This window comes from Phoca vitulina, unplaced genomic scaffold (genome assembly GCF_004348235.1).
Source record: "Phoca vitulina isolate PV1807 unplaced genomic scaffold, GSC_HSeal_1.0 scaffold1, whole genome shotgun sequence".
NCBI classification, from domain to species: domain Eukaryota; kingdom Metazoa; phylum Chordata; class Mammalia; order Carnivora; family Phocidae; genus Phoca; species Phoca vitulina.
The window spans coordinates 52,567,052-52,579,895 of NW_022589704.1; the positions used below are offsets into that span (position 1 = coordinate 52,567,052).

The 12,844-nt window shown below is 36.0% G+C and overlaps 1 protein-coding gene across 4 annotated transcripts in view; it reads left to right on the forward strand.

Moving 5' to 3' along the window:
- Positions 1-12,844, forward strand: part of CWC22 (CWC22 spliceosome associated protein homolog) — a 65,231-nt gene that overhangs the window by 23,257 nt on the left and 29,130 nt on the right. For all 4 annotated transcript variants that reach the window (XM_032407070.1, XM_032407099.1, XM_032407089.1 and 1 more), the window contains exons 5-8: positions 2,321-2,566; positions 5,937-6,065; positions 7,010-7,178; positions 7,568-7,621. In XM_032407070.1, coding sequence (XP_032262961.1) covers positions 2,321-2,566; positions 5,937-6,065; positions 7,010-7,178; positions 7,568-7,621 — 598 coding nt within the window. The remainder of the gene's footprint in view (positions 1-2,320; positions 2,567-5,936; positions 6,066-7,009; positions 7,179-7,567; positions 7,622-12,844) is intronic.

Genomic DNA, 12,844 nt, shown 5'->3' on the forward strand with positions numbered 1-12,844 from the left:
TCTTTCTTGAGCCTTGGAGAATTTGACTACCCACCCTATTAGTCGTCCAGTTTCAAAAACTTGTCTACCGTATTTTATTGTTCATGAAGGTCTGTATCCTTTTGATATCTCCCTCATATTACCCACTCCGTGACTATCAAGACTGTACCCCCACTAAAATTTTGATGGCATTCCTGTGCAGTTTGGAGCTAATCACATTATTTGATATCTGCAGCCTAACTTTCCTTCTCACTACTTACTTTCTAATATATACCCAAAACTAAAATGTCAGATTAAATTAACTTCCAAAAGCCAGGCTCATCTGCTGTCACCATAATGACCCCTTGGGAGAACCAACTACTGCCACCATAATTGGTGAGCTAAGCATTCGGCACTCTTTCTCAAATACTGTTAAAATTCTTACAAACTAGATAGTATTTTTTTCACAATTTGCAAAAAAAAGTGAAGTGGGTTTGAAGTGATTATGTAACTTACCTGAGGTTGCAGTTGCCCATCTGGTAGACAATGAAAGTGGGATTTGAACTCAATTTTGACTCCGAAGCCCATGTTTTCTTCCATAATCTCTGACTGTATTACTCCATTGTAACTGTTTGGTCCAGTGTGTGTACATAAGTCTCACTTGATCCATACAGTCACACTGTGAAGTAAGCAGGCTTTGTATTATGTAGAAAATAAAAGCTAACAGTATGAAAGCATTGGAAGAGAAATATTTCTATTTAGACTTGAAGAAGACTCTAATACTACTACACTCTAAAGGAACAAACAGTGAAATTGTAAAATGCAATTTTATCAGCCAGCTAGCAGTCTCACCTAGTGTTTCTCAGAAGAATCGTAACCAATGCCAGTAAAGCCCTGCTGTAGCTACTCTCTTAGAACATACTACACCCACAATAAGAAGCAACTCAGTTGCAAATCACTGCCTAGATTGCAGTGCACCTGCCTTTGTGACTAATTGGGGTGTCTATTTGGAACCACTTTTTTTCCCTTCTGTTCACTCTGTCTTCACGTATACAGTGGTATACTGCAGTTTCAAAACAGCTCCTCTGATCTGCCTGGCTAGGTGACCCTCCCTCTTTTTGTAAGTTGTATTACTATATATTAAGACAGACCATCTCAAATACATCCCCCGTAGATCTAGCTAAAATCTATCAAGCAGTTTCCTGGTAATCATGATAAATGACAATTGTTTTTATTTACTGTATTCATTTAACTAATGGTTGCACAAAGCATGAGCAGAATGATCTAAATTTCCAAGGTAGTATAGGTAAAAAAACAGCTAAGTGGACAAACTCCTCTAAAAAAGCAGGAATTTACTCTTCCCATTAGTTCTTGATAGTTTCAGAGAATAATACCTTGATTGTTTTAAAAATGTTAGCTTAAGGAAAGATACTCACCTATAGTAGTCAGGAAGAGTTATAGCTGGAAAATAGTTGATTTTTTTTCACATTGTCTCAAATAACCAGATGTTTTTGATATTCTGAGGTTTTATTTTTTTATTTTTATTTTTATTTTTTTTAAAGATTGTATTTATTTATTTGAGAGAGAGAGAGAGCTCATGAGAGGGGGGAGGGTCAGAGGGAGAAGCAGACTCCCCACTGAGGAGGGAGCCCGATGCGGGACTCGATCCTGGGACTCCAGGATCATGACCTGAGCCGAAGGCAGTCACTTAACCAACTGAGCCACCCAGGCGCCCTATTCTGAGGTTTTAAATGCCAGTTCTATCAAGAAATAATTTCAAATGTTACAGTTTTTTAGGACATTTTTATTCCTAAATTGCCATTATTGGAGATGAACTCTGATTTCTTCTTTATACAGTATATTGTGTACATTGCAAGCTAAATTGTCTTCTTTAAACACTGTTTCCATGTTACTATCACACTCAGAAACTATTAGTGATTCTCCACCAACTCCATTATAAAAAACTCAGTCTTTTGCTTGTCTTTTAAGATTTCATAGTCTGACTCAAACTCATCTTTCCAACTACCATTATACATGATTCTTTATTGTTTCCTGACAATACTACTAATTAGCTTGAACACTCCTGCTCCCTTTTTCAGTAGTTACTCTATTCTGCACTAGTTGCGAAATGCCCTCCTTCCTCCTCTACCTTCCCACCCTTGCCCCAGTATAAATTCTGTCAAGTCTTGAAGCCCTAGTTTAAGTTACATTTTCTCTATGAAGCACTTCCTCATCATTCCAGACCAGTTTCCCTTGTCTGAATTTGTGGCCTGCAAATGGTCTCGCTCATTTTGTATGCAGCTCATTTAAGAATGTAATTTATATTGCCTTTTCTCCGTTAAAAATTTTTTTAATATTACAGAAGTAGGGACCGAGAAAAACGCAGAGAAAGAGAAAGAGATATGGATCGTAAAAGGTCTCGGAAATCTCCATCTCCTGGGAGAAGAAGCCCAGAACCATCAGTAACCCAGAGTTCCTCTGCTCAGGATGAACCTACTGCAAAGAAGAAGAAAGATGAACTGGATCCTCTTCTTACTCGCACCGGTGGAGCATATATTCCTCCTGCAAAGCTCAGAATGATGCAAGAGCAGATCACAGATAAAAACAGGCATGTCAATATCACTGAGTATACAATATCGTTGAAAAAAAGTCAACTATGGTCTAATTAACATTGGCTATACAGAGTTTACATTATTAGTCCACAGTGGTAGAGTCCTCAAATTAGATTTCTCCTCTTTACTCCGTAAGCTTCCTTGGAGCTCTGCTTACTATTTGCCCTGACATTAGCTCAGCTTCTTTATTTTTTTGCATGAATAAATCAAAAGGGTTTGAAGAAAGATCTTTTATTTTTACTGTTTTCAAACTATTCCTTTTATAGTTGTATGCATGCCTATTAGTAGTGTCCATTTTTCATAGATAAGAGAATTATTGATATTTTAGAACTCAAATCGATCCTTCCAGTTGTACCAAACCAGGAGTTGGCAAACTTTTTCTGTAAAAGGCCAGACAAGAAATATTTTAGGCTTGTGCAGTGTTCTGTGTCTGTTGCAGCTACTCAGCTCTGCTGTAGTAGTGAATATAGCCATAGGTAATATATAAACAAATGAGTGTGGCTCTCTTCCAGTGAAGCTTTCTTTACGAAAATGGGCTGTAGGCTGCATTTGAGTCATGGATGTAGTTTGCCCACCCCTATACTAATCTATGAAATGAAGTTGACTATGAAATGAAGTTGAATCTAACCTACTCCATAGTTTTCTTTGACCTTACCATCTTAGACTGTAATTTTTTGCTAAGGCAAACAATCAAAATTCATTGATTAACCCCCCCCCTCAAAATACCTTCACTTCCTTTTCAAAATAATTGAGAGGAGCTATATATGAAAGTATCACTAAGTGTTCAGGACCTTTTTCTCTAGCGGAATGAGAGGATAATTATGAAAAGTATGGTCCAAGATTGAAATGGTCACTCAGTTGCCAGTTAGGTAATAAAAAGATTGGGATAGAAGGTAGCTACACTTTAAGAAAAACAGATTTCCAGGTGAGCCACGAAAGAGTATTCCCACATCTTTTATAGGTATTTTAGTGGCAACTTGAAAGTACTTGAGACCCTTAGATAAATGAAATCTAAATTTGCTTCATGAATTAGCTTGAAGTAGAAATGTCATTTATATAAATATAAATATTTGAAATAAAATTTTTAAAATTTATGAGCTAGCAAGGGACGTTAGATGACATTAAATTTAAAACTAATTAGTAAGTTTCTCTGTATGTGTAATATTCCAGTACATGGTAGTAATGCCTGCAGTGTTACATTTAGAAGGGATTTGGAGATGGCTTCTGTGGTTAGCAGGAGCTTCGTGAGCACGTAGGCCTTCTGCTCCCTGCTCTCTGGAGGAGGCAGGAGTGGCAGCTTTAGTGAGAGAGTCATTGTCTCCAATCCAGTCCAAAGCAACCCTGATTATAGACAGAAACATTGTTATTAAGCCAAGTCTTACTTCCTTATATATAAAGTGGGTGGAGAAGAGTCCCCAGTATACATAATTTTACATAGATTTCTGGAAGATAATTTTATATACAGTTTAAATCTGCTCATAGGCTGTAAAGGGGACAAGGAGAAGTAGAAGTCTCTTAAGAGAAGTCTATAGACTTTACTTTTAGTATATACTAAGTCAGGGGAATTGTAGGCTTCTTAATTAGGAAATACAATTGTGCTTGGTTGTAGTTTTTGTTTGTTTGTTTTACCGAAGTTTAATAGGAGAGATTGTGATTATGTATGAGCAATCTTATTAATTAGGCTAGTTTTTTTTTTTTTTTTTTTTTTTTAAAGATTTTATTTATTTATTTGAGAGAGAATGAGAGAGAGCACATGAGAGGGGGGAGGGTCAGAGGGAGAAGCAGGCTCCCTGCCGAGCAGGGAGCCCGATGCGGGACTCGATCCAGGGACTCCAGGATCATGACCTGAGCCGAAGGCAGTCGCTTAACCAACTGAGCCACCCAGGCGCCCCTAATTAGGCTAGTTTTTAAGCCATTGATCTTTTTTCTCAAATAGTAGCATACCAAAGGGTTGGGTTTGGGGGCCACTGGAAATGTTGCACCCACCTCAAATGCAGCCATTTAGGGAATACATGATCTAGAGGGAATTTAAAAACAATATAATTTAACTGCAAATCAGTCTGCTTTTTGTCCTCACTGTCTGCTGAGGACAATGTCAGTGATAAAATACTCTTCCCCACCAGGGTAGACTGCTCTCACCACCTCTCCCTTGGCATATCACTCCAGAACAGGGACCCTTAACCTACAGACCTTCCAGAGGTCCATAGGTAGAATCTAGCAATCATGAATGTAAATGGAAAGAAAAACTTGCATCTTTATTTTTACTTACCTCTAACTAAAATTTCGCATCTCTTTCTCTCGGGACTATAGGCAGGAGACCATAGTATTAACAAAGTATTTGCTGCAAATATCTTAAAATATTACTCAATGGCCATGCTACTTGGAAATTAAAGAAGTTATTAGGCCTACCACCACTTCTTGTTATTTAATGAAGCACATAGAATTCTATATCAAACTTTTTTTTCTTTTCATGCTTTGAAAACTATTTAAATATGATTGGTATCCTTTGTAATCCTATATATTTATATGTATTATTTCAAGAAGCCCTTCAGCTTCACCAGACTGCCAGAGAAGTATAAGGAAGATGAAAAAGATAAGACTTTCTGCAGCTGAAATCATATTCCACAGAGAAATAAATATAAAAAGCGTAGAATTATAGAGCTTTAAAAGACCTTAGGTGTTATCAGGTTCAACCTAAACAAACCCAGTTAGGCTATTTGCCTAAGATCTAAGTTAAAAAACAAGTAATACAGATGTGGGACTACTGCCTAAATGCAGAGATGTTCTTTAAAATACAACAGTCTTTCAGCCCCATGATTTCATATGACTTTTCCTTTTCCTGTATTTATCACCATTTCTTTACAGTTTAAAATATTTAATTTTGTTTTCCTTATGCTTTTATAAGAAAGGATGTAATAAAAATCTCCTTTTTATGGTTTATACTTGGGTATTTCATATTATAATTTAAAAATTTTTAAAGTTGTCATTTTAAAATATTTTCTTTAAAGACAATTTTAACTAAATGAAGTATTATAATGTAAAATAAGTATGTATTGAATCTAATAAAGGAATGTTATAATTTCCAATATGCATGGACATAAGAACAAAACATTATCCTTATATATCCTTATATAATTTTATTATGTTATTAAAGAGAAGTGATCTGTAGTTGAGCATATGTACAGAACATCAAATGTAGGTTTAGGTATTCATATAGTCATATATTTTACTGCACTTTGAGGTCATTTTGTGAAAATAATGTTAAAAGCAGAGGAACTCCAAGTATTTTTTATGTTCTTATTATAATCTCCAGTTATTGTAATTGTTGATTAAGTTTTCATCTTTCTTAAAATCAATTCTTTTTAGCTTAGCGTACCAGAGGATGAGCTGGGAGGCCCTAAAGAAGTCAATCAATGGTCTTATCAACAAAGTCAACATTTCTAATATAGGTATTATTATTCAAGAACTTCTTCAAGAAAACATAGTTAGAGGAAGGTAAGCATCAGCTATTTTATTTAAAGTGTTTCATAGCAATTTTTCAAATGAACATAATATCTACATGGACAATAATCATTGATTTATTGTGCTACTTCAGTAGTAGAGGAGAATAGTTATTTAAAATGCATTTCTTGTAAAAATGTAAGCTATTAACAAATAACTTGTACTTCACCATTAGAAATTGTTGCAGAGTTTTTGCTTTTTGAGAAGGTTTGATGTCACATACTGATTTTTGTGCAGACATTTGTTTACTGAATACTTCCAATAATTTAAACCCATAAGGAATAATGAACATTTTATTTATATATAATTTTAATTTCTAATGAAAGCAAAGTGAGAATGTAAAAGAAATGAGAAAGATCAGTGATAAATCTTAGAAAAGCAGAAGAGAATGACAATCATTTTTTTTGTACTTTTAATTGGTTGTGATTTAAAAAAAAGGATCAGGAAATTGAAATATTTTATATTCTATTTTTTTATTTTGAAATCTAAGGGATGTTTTCCTGTGTCATTTCACATGACCCTGATTTATCATCTCCAAAACATTGGTGAGGGGACATATAAAGTAAGATGTAACATGTTGTGGGGATATAGAAAGTTGACCAAGAGGCAGCTTGTGTCCTCAAAAGTAGGTAGGTAGAGCTCTCCCATTTTAGTCAGAAAGCACCAGAGGCTCTATGGGTTGCTTATGATCTCACAATTTATAAGCTGGGTTTTCTTTTCTCATTTTCTACTCTATTGATTCAGTTGTCAAAGTTCAACCTGATAACTATTAAGATATTGTTTTACTGCCTTTTGGCAGTCCAATAATTATTTGTCATGAATTGCTAGAAATAACTTTGCATCTCTCCCCTTATCAAATGCATATAGAACTGTGCTCATTTCAAAATGAGTTAGAAGTGGAACCTTGTTGACTTTTTTTTTTTTTCTTTTTTAAACAGAGGCCTGCTGTCCAGATCTGTTTTGCAAGCGCAGAGTGCTTCTCCAATCTTCACCCATGTTTATGCAGCGTTAGTGGCAATTATCAACTCAAAATTTCCACAGATTGGAGAATTAATCCTCAAGAGGCTAATTCTTAATTTCCGAAAAGGCTATCGAAGAAATGATAAGGTATATATGATGGGCTTATAAGTCGGCTGCCACATAGGGACAGACTAATAATCTAGTATCAACAGTGATAAGCAATGTTGATTGCCACATAGGAATTCCTTTTAAAAACTGCATTTCATGAGAACATTTTTTTGTTCCATTAAATACCTCTGGCCACTAGTGATGAGCTACAAAACTGATGGCTATAACTGTAGAATTATAATTATTTAACCAGAAATGGCACTATTTCGCATGTAATAGTTTTTATCTTGTAACTTTCTTATATTATAAAAATTATCCTTATGTGCTACATATTTTAAATAGAGTGTGTAAATAAGCTATAGATTTAGTAGTTAAGTGAAAATGGTTTTAGTTTATAGATTAAAATTTTCTCTACCTTCACTTTTCAGCAACTCTGTCTTACTGCTTCAAAATTTGTGGCACATCTTATTAACCAAAATGTGGTAAGTAATTCTCAAAATTTGGTACCATTCACTGGCATTAGACATCACATGCTTGATGCCACTTCACTGACACATCTCTATCTTTGTTTTGCCTTATAGTCTTTCAGAAAAGTATCTTGGATGATATTTTAGTTTTAAAACGTAATAAATGTGTTTAATATTCTTAAATATAAAAAGAAACCCAGAACAAGTATTTTATCAAATTAATCTGACTCTTAATACTATACATAGTTATTCAACTACAAATTATTCCTTCAAAGAATGTAATTTAATCATATTTATAAGACAATAAAGTTGATAGTTCTTCCACTCTTTTCTCCTGTACCTGTTGTTCATGAGAATGTAATACTGATATTCTATAAAAAACATACTGCCTCTTCAGCAACATGGTATATAGTCATATATTCTTAGAATCAGTTTATAGGGGCGCCTGGTGGCTCAGTTAATTAAATGTCTGCCTGCAGCTCAGGTCATGATCTCAGGGTCCTGAGATGGAGCCCTGCATCGGGCTTCCTGCTCAGCGGGGAGCCTGCTTCTCCCCACCACCCCCACTCATGATCTCTCTCACTCTCTCTGTCAAATACATAAATAAAATCTTAAAAAAAAAAACCAGTTTATAAAATATAAATGAAGTAATTTTAATCTGTTTTAATTGCAAGTAATTTTGTTCAGGTTTTGTGCTTATTTTGTATTCATCCATTCATCTATTTCAGAGGTTTTTTTTTTTTATTTGAGAGTTTTGAGTTGGCTTCTATTTAAACTTAAAAATAATAGAATTGCTCTTACTCATACTCAAAGATTTCCTTCAGATGTATATTATGTTTAATTATATATAAGAGGAAGAATTTTGAAGTCACATTTGATCTTATCACCATTAATATTTTAATTCTTTCCTACATAAAATTCTTTCCCATGTTCATTCTTTTTTTTTTTTTTTTTTAAGATTATTTATTTATTTGACAGAGAGAGACACAGCAAGAGAGGGAACACAAGCAGGGGGAGTGGGAGAGGGAGAAACAGGCTTCCTGTGGAGCAGGGAGCCCGATGTGGGACTCGCTCCCAGGAACCTGGGATCATGACCTGAGCCGAAGGCAGATGCTTAACGGCTGAGCCACCCAGGTGTCCCCATGTTCATTCTTAAAAACCCATTAGATATTAACCTAATGAGTTAAATTATTACAATGATAACTTGCTTCTTAAGACCACAGAGACTTAATTTCACATATCTATGTGAAAGCACAGAAAGTAAATTTTAGTTTTTGAATGTATATTCATTTATATTGAAAATATTTTTGGCATTGCCACAAACCAGTTAAAATGTTAAATATTTTAGATCTTCCAACTGTGGTACAGGGCAATATTTTCTTTTTTTTTTTTCATTTATTTATTTATGTATTTATTAAATTTTCTTTTATTATGTTATGTTAGTCACCATACATTACATCATCAGTTTTTGATGTAGTGTTCCATGATTCATTGTTTGTGTATAACACCCAGTGCTCCATTCAATATGTGCCTTCTTTAATACCCATCACCAGGCTATCCCATCCCCCCCACCCTCCCCTCTAGAACCCTCAGTTTGTTTCTTAGAGTCCATAGTCTGTCATGGTTCACTTCCCCCTCCAATTTCCCCCACTTCACTTTTCCCTTCCTACTATCTTTTTTTCTTTTTTTAACATATAATGTATTATTTGTTTCAGAGATACAGGTCTATAATTCATCAGTCTTACACAATTCACAGCACTCACCATAGCACATACCTCCACAATGTCTATCACCCAGCCACCCCATGCCTCCCACCCCCCACCACTCCAGCAACCCTCAGTTTGTTTCCTGAGATTAAGAATTCCTCATATCAGTGAGACCTATGATACATGTCTTTCTCTGATTGATTTATTTCGCTTAGCATAATACCCTCTAGTTCCATCCACGTTGTTGCAAATGGCAAGATTTCGGGTTTTTTGATGGCTGCATAATATTCCATTGTATATCTATACCAAATCTTTATCCATTCATCTGTTGATGGACATCTTGGCTCTTTCCATAGTTTGGCTATTGTGGACATTGTTGCTATAAACATCAGGGTGCTCGTACCCCTTCAGATCACTACATTTGTATCTTTGGGGCAAATACCCAGTAGTGCAATTGCTGGGTTGTACGGTAGCTCTATTTTCAACTTTTTGAGGAACCTCCATACGTTTTCCAGTGTGGCTGCACCAGCTTGCATTCCCACCAACAGTGTAGGAGGGTTCCCCTTTCTCGGCATCCTCGCCAACATCTGTCGTTTCCTGACTTGTTAATTTTAGCCATTCTGACTGGTGTGAGGTGATATCTCATTGAGGTTTGGATTTGGATTTCCCTGATGACGAGCGATGTTCAGCACTTTTTCATGTGTCTGTTGGCCATTTGGATGTCTTCTTTGGAAAAATGTCTGTTCCTGTCTTCTGCCCATTTCTTGATTAGATTATTTGTTCTTTGGGTGTTGAGTTTGATAAGTTCTTTATAGATTTTGGATACTAGCCCTTTATCTGATATGTCATTTGCAAATATCTTCTCCCATTCTGTCAGTTGTCTTTTGATTTTATTGACTGTTTGCTTTGCAAAAGCTTTATATCTTGATGAAGTCCCAATAGTTCATTTTTGCCCTTGCTTCCCTTGCTTTTGGCGATGTTTCTAGGAAGAAGTTGCTGCGACTGAGGTCGAAGAGATTGCTGCCTGTGTTCTCCTTTAGGATTTTGATGGATTCCTGTCTCACATTTAGGTCTTTCATCCATTTTCAGTCATTTTTGTGTGTAGTGTAAGGAAATGGTCCAGTTTCATTCTTCTGCATGTGGCTGCCCAATTTTCCCAACACCATTTGTTGAGGAGACTGTCTTTTTTCCATTGGACATTCTTTCCTGCTTTGTCGAAGATTAGTTGACCATAGAGTTGAGGGTCCATTTCTGGGCTCTCTATTCTGTTCCATTGATCTGTGTGTCTGTTTTTGTGCCAGTACCATACTGTCTTGATGATTACAGCTTTGTAATAGAGCTTGAAGTCCAGAACTGTGATGCCACCAGCTTTGCTTTTCTTTTTCAACATTCCTCTGGCTATTCAGGGTCTTTTCTGGTTCCATACAAATTTTAGGATTATTTGTTCCATTTCTTTGAAAAAAGTGGATGGTATTTTGATGGGGATTGCATTGAATGTGTAGATTGCTCTAGGTAGCATTGACATCTTCACAATATTTGTTCTTCCAATCCATGAGCATGGAACGTTTTTCCATTTCTTTGTGTCTTCCTCAACTTCTTTCATGAGTATTGATAGTTTTCTGAGTACGGATCCTTTGCCTCTTTGGTTAGATTTATTCCTAGGTATCTTATGATTTTGGGTGCAATTGTAAATGGGATCGACTCCTTAATTTCTCTTTTTTCTGTTTTGTTGTTTTTGTATATAAATGCCACTGATTTCTGTGCATTGATTTTATATCCTGCCACTTTACTGAATTCCTATATGAGTTCTAGCAGTTTTGGGGTGGAGTCTTTTGGGTTTTCTACATAAAATATCATATCATCAGCAAAGAATGAGAGTTTGACTTCTTCTTTGCCGATTTGGATGCCTTTTATTTCTTTTTGTTGTCTGATTGCTGTTGCTAGGGCTTCTAGTACTATGTGGAATAGCTGTGGTGATAGTGGACATCCCTGCTGTGTTCCTGACCTTAGGGGGAAAGGACTCTGTTTTTCCCCATTGAGAATGATATTCGCTGTGGGTTTTTCATAGATGGCTTTTATGGTATTGAGGTATGTGCCCTCTATCCCTATACTCTGAAGAGTTTTGATCAAGAAAGGATGCTGTACTTCGTCAAATGCTTTTTCTGCATCCATTGAGGATCATATGGTTCTTGTTGTTTCTTTTATTAATGTATTGTATCACATTGATTGATTTGTGGATGTTGAACCAGGCTTGCAGCCCAGGAATAAATCCCACTTGGTCGTGGTGAATAATCCTTTTAATGTACTGCTGGATCCTGTTGGCTAGTATTTTGGTGAGAATTTTTGCATCCATGTTCATCAGGGATATTGGTCTGTAATTCTCCTTTTTGATGGGGTCTTTGTCTGATTTTGGGATCAAGGTAATGCTGGCCTCATAAAATGAGTTTGGAAGTTTTCCCTCCATTTCTATTTTTTCGAACAATTTCAGAAGAATAAGTATTAATTCTTCTTTAAATGTTTGGTAGATTTCCCCTGGGAAGCCATCTGGCCCTGGGCTCTTGTTTGCTGGGAGATTTTTATGTTTTGTTTTGTTTTTTTTAAGATTTTATTTATTTGACAGAGAAAGACACAGCGAAAGAGGGAACACAAGCAGGGGGGGAGTGGGAGAGGGAGAAACAGGCTTCCCGCAGAGCAGGGAGCCTGATGTGGGGCTTGATCCCAGGAACCTGGGATCATGACCTGAGCCAAAGGCAGACGCCTAACGATTGAGCCACCCAGGTGCCCCTGTTGGAAGATTTTTGATTACTGCTTCAATTTCCTTAGTGGTTATAGGTCTGTTCAGGTTTTCCATTTCTTCCTGGTTCAGTTTTGGTAGTTGATACATCTCTAGGAATGCATCCATTTCGTCCAGATTGTCTAATTTGCTTGCATATAGTTGCTCATAATATGTTCTTATAATTGTTTGTATTTCTTTGATGTTGGTTGTGATCTCTTCTCTTTCATTCATGATTTTATTTATTTGGGTCATTTCTCTTTTCTTTTATAAGTTTGGCCAGGGGTTTATCAATCTTACTAATTCTTTCAAAGAACCAGCTCCTAGTTTTGTTGATCTGTTCTACTGTTCTTTTGGTTTCTATTTCATTGATTTCTGCTCTGATCTTTATTCTTTCTCTTTTCCTGCTGGGTTTAGGCTTTATTTGCTGTTCTTTCTCCAGGTCCTTTAGGCGTAGGATTAGGTTGTGTATTTGAGACCTTTCTTATTTCTTGAGAAAGGCTTGTATTGCTATATACTTTCCTCCTAGGACTGCCTTTGCTGCATCCCAAAGATTTTGAACAGTTGTGTTTTCATTTTCATTGGTTTCCATGAAATTTTTTTTAATTCTTCTTTAATTTCCTGGCTGACCCATTCATTCTTTAGTAGGATGCTCTTTAGCCTCTATGTATTTGAGTTCTTTCCGACTTTCCTCTTGTGATTGAGTTCTAGTTTCAAAGCATTGTGGTCTGAAAATAGGCAGGGAATGATCCCAATCTT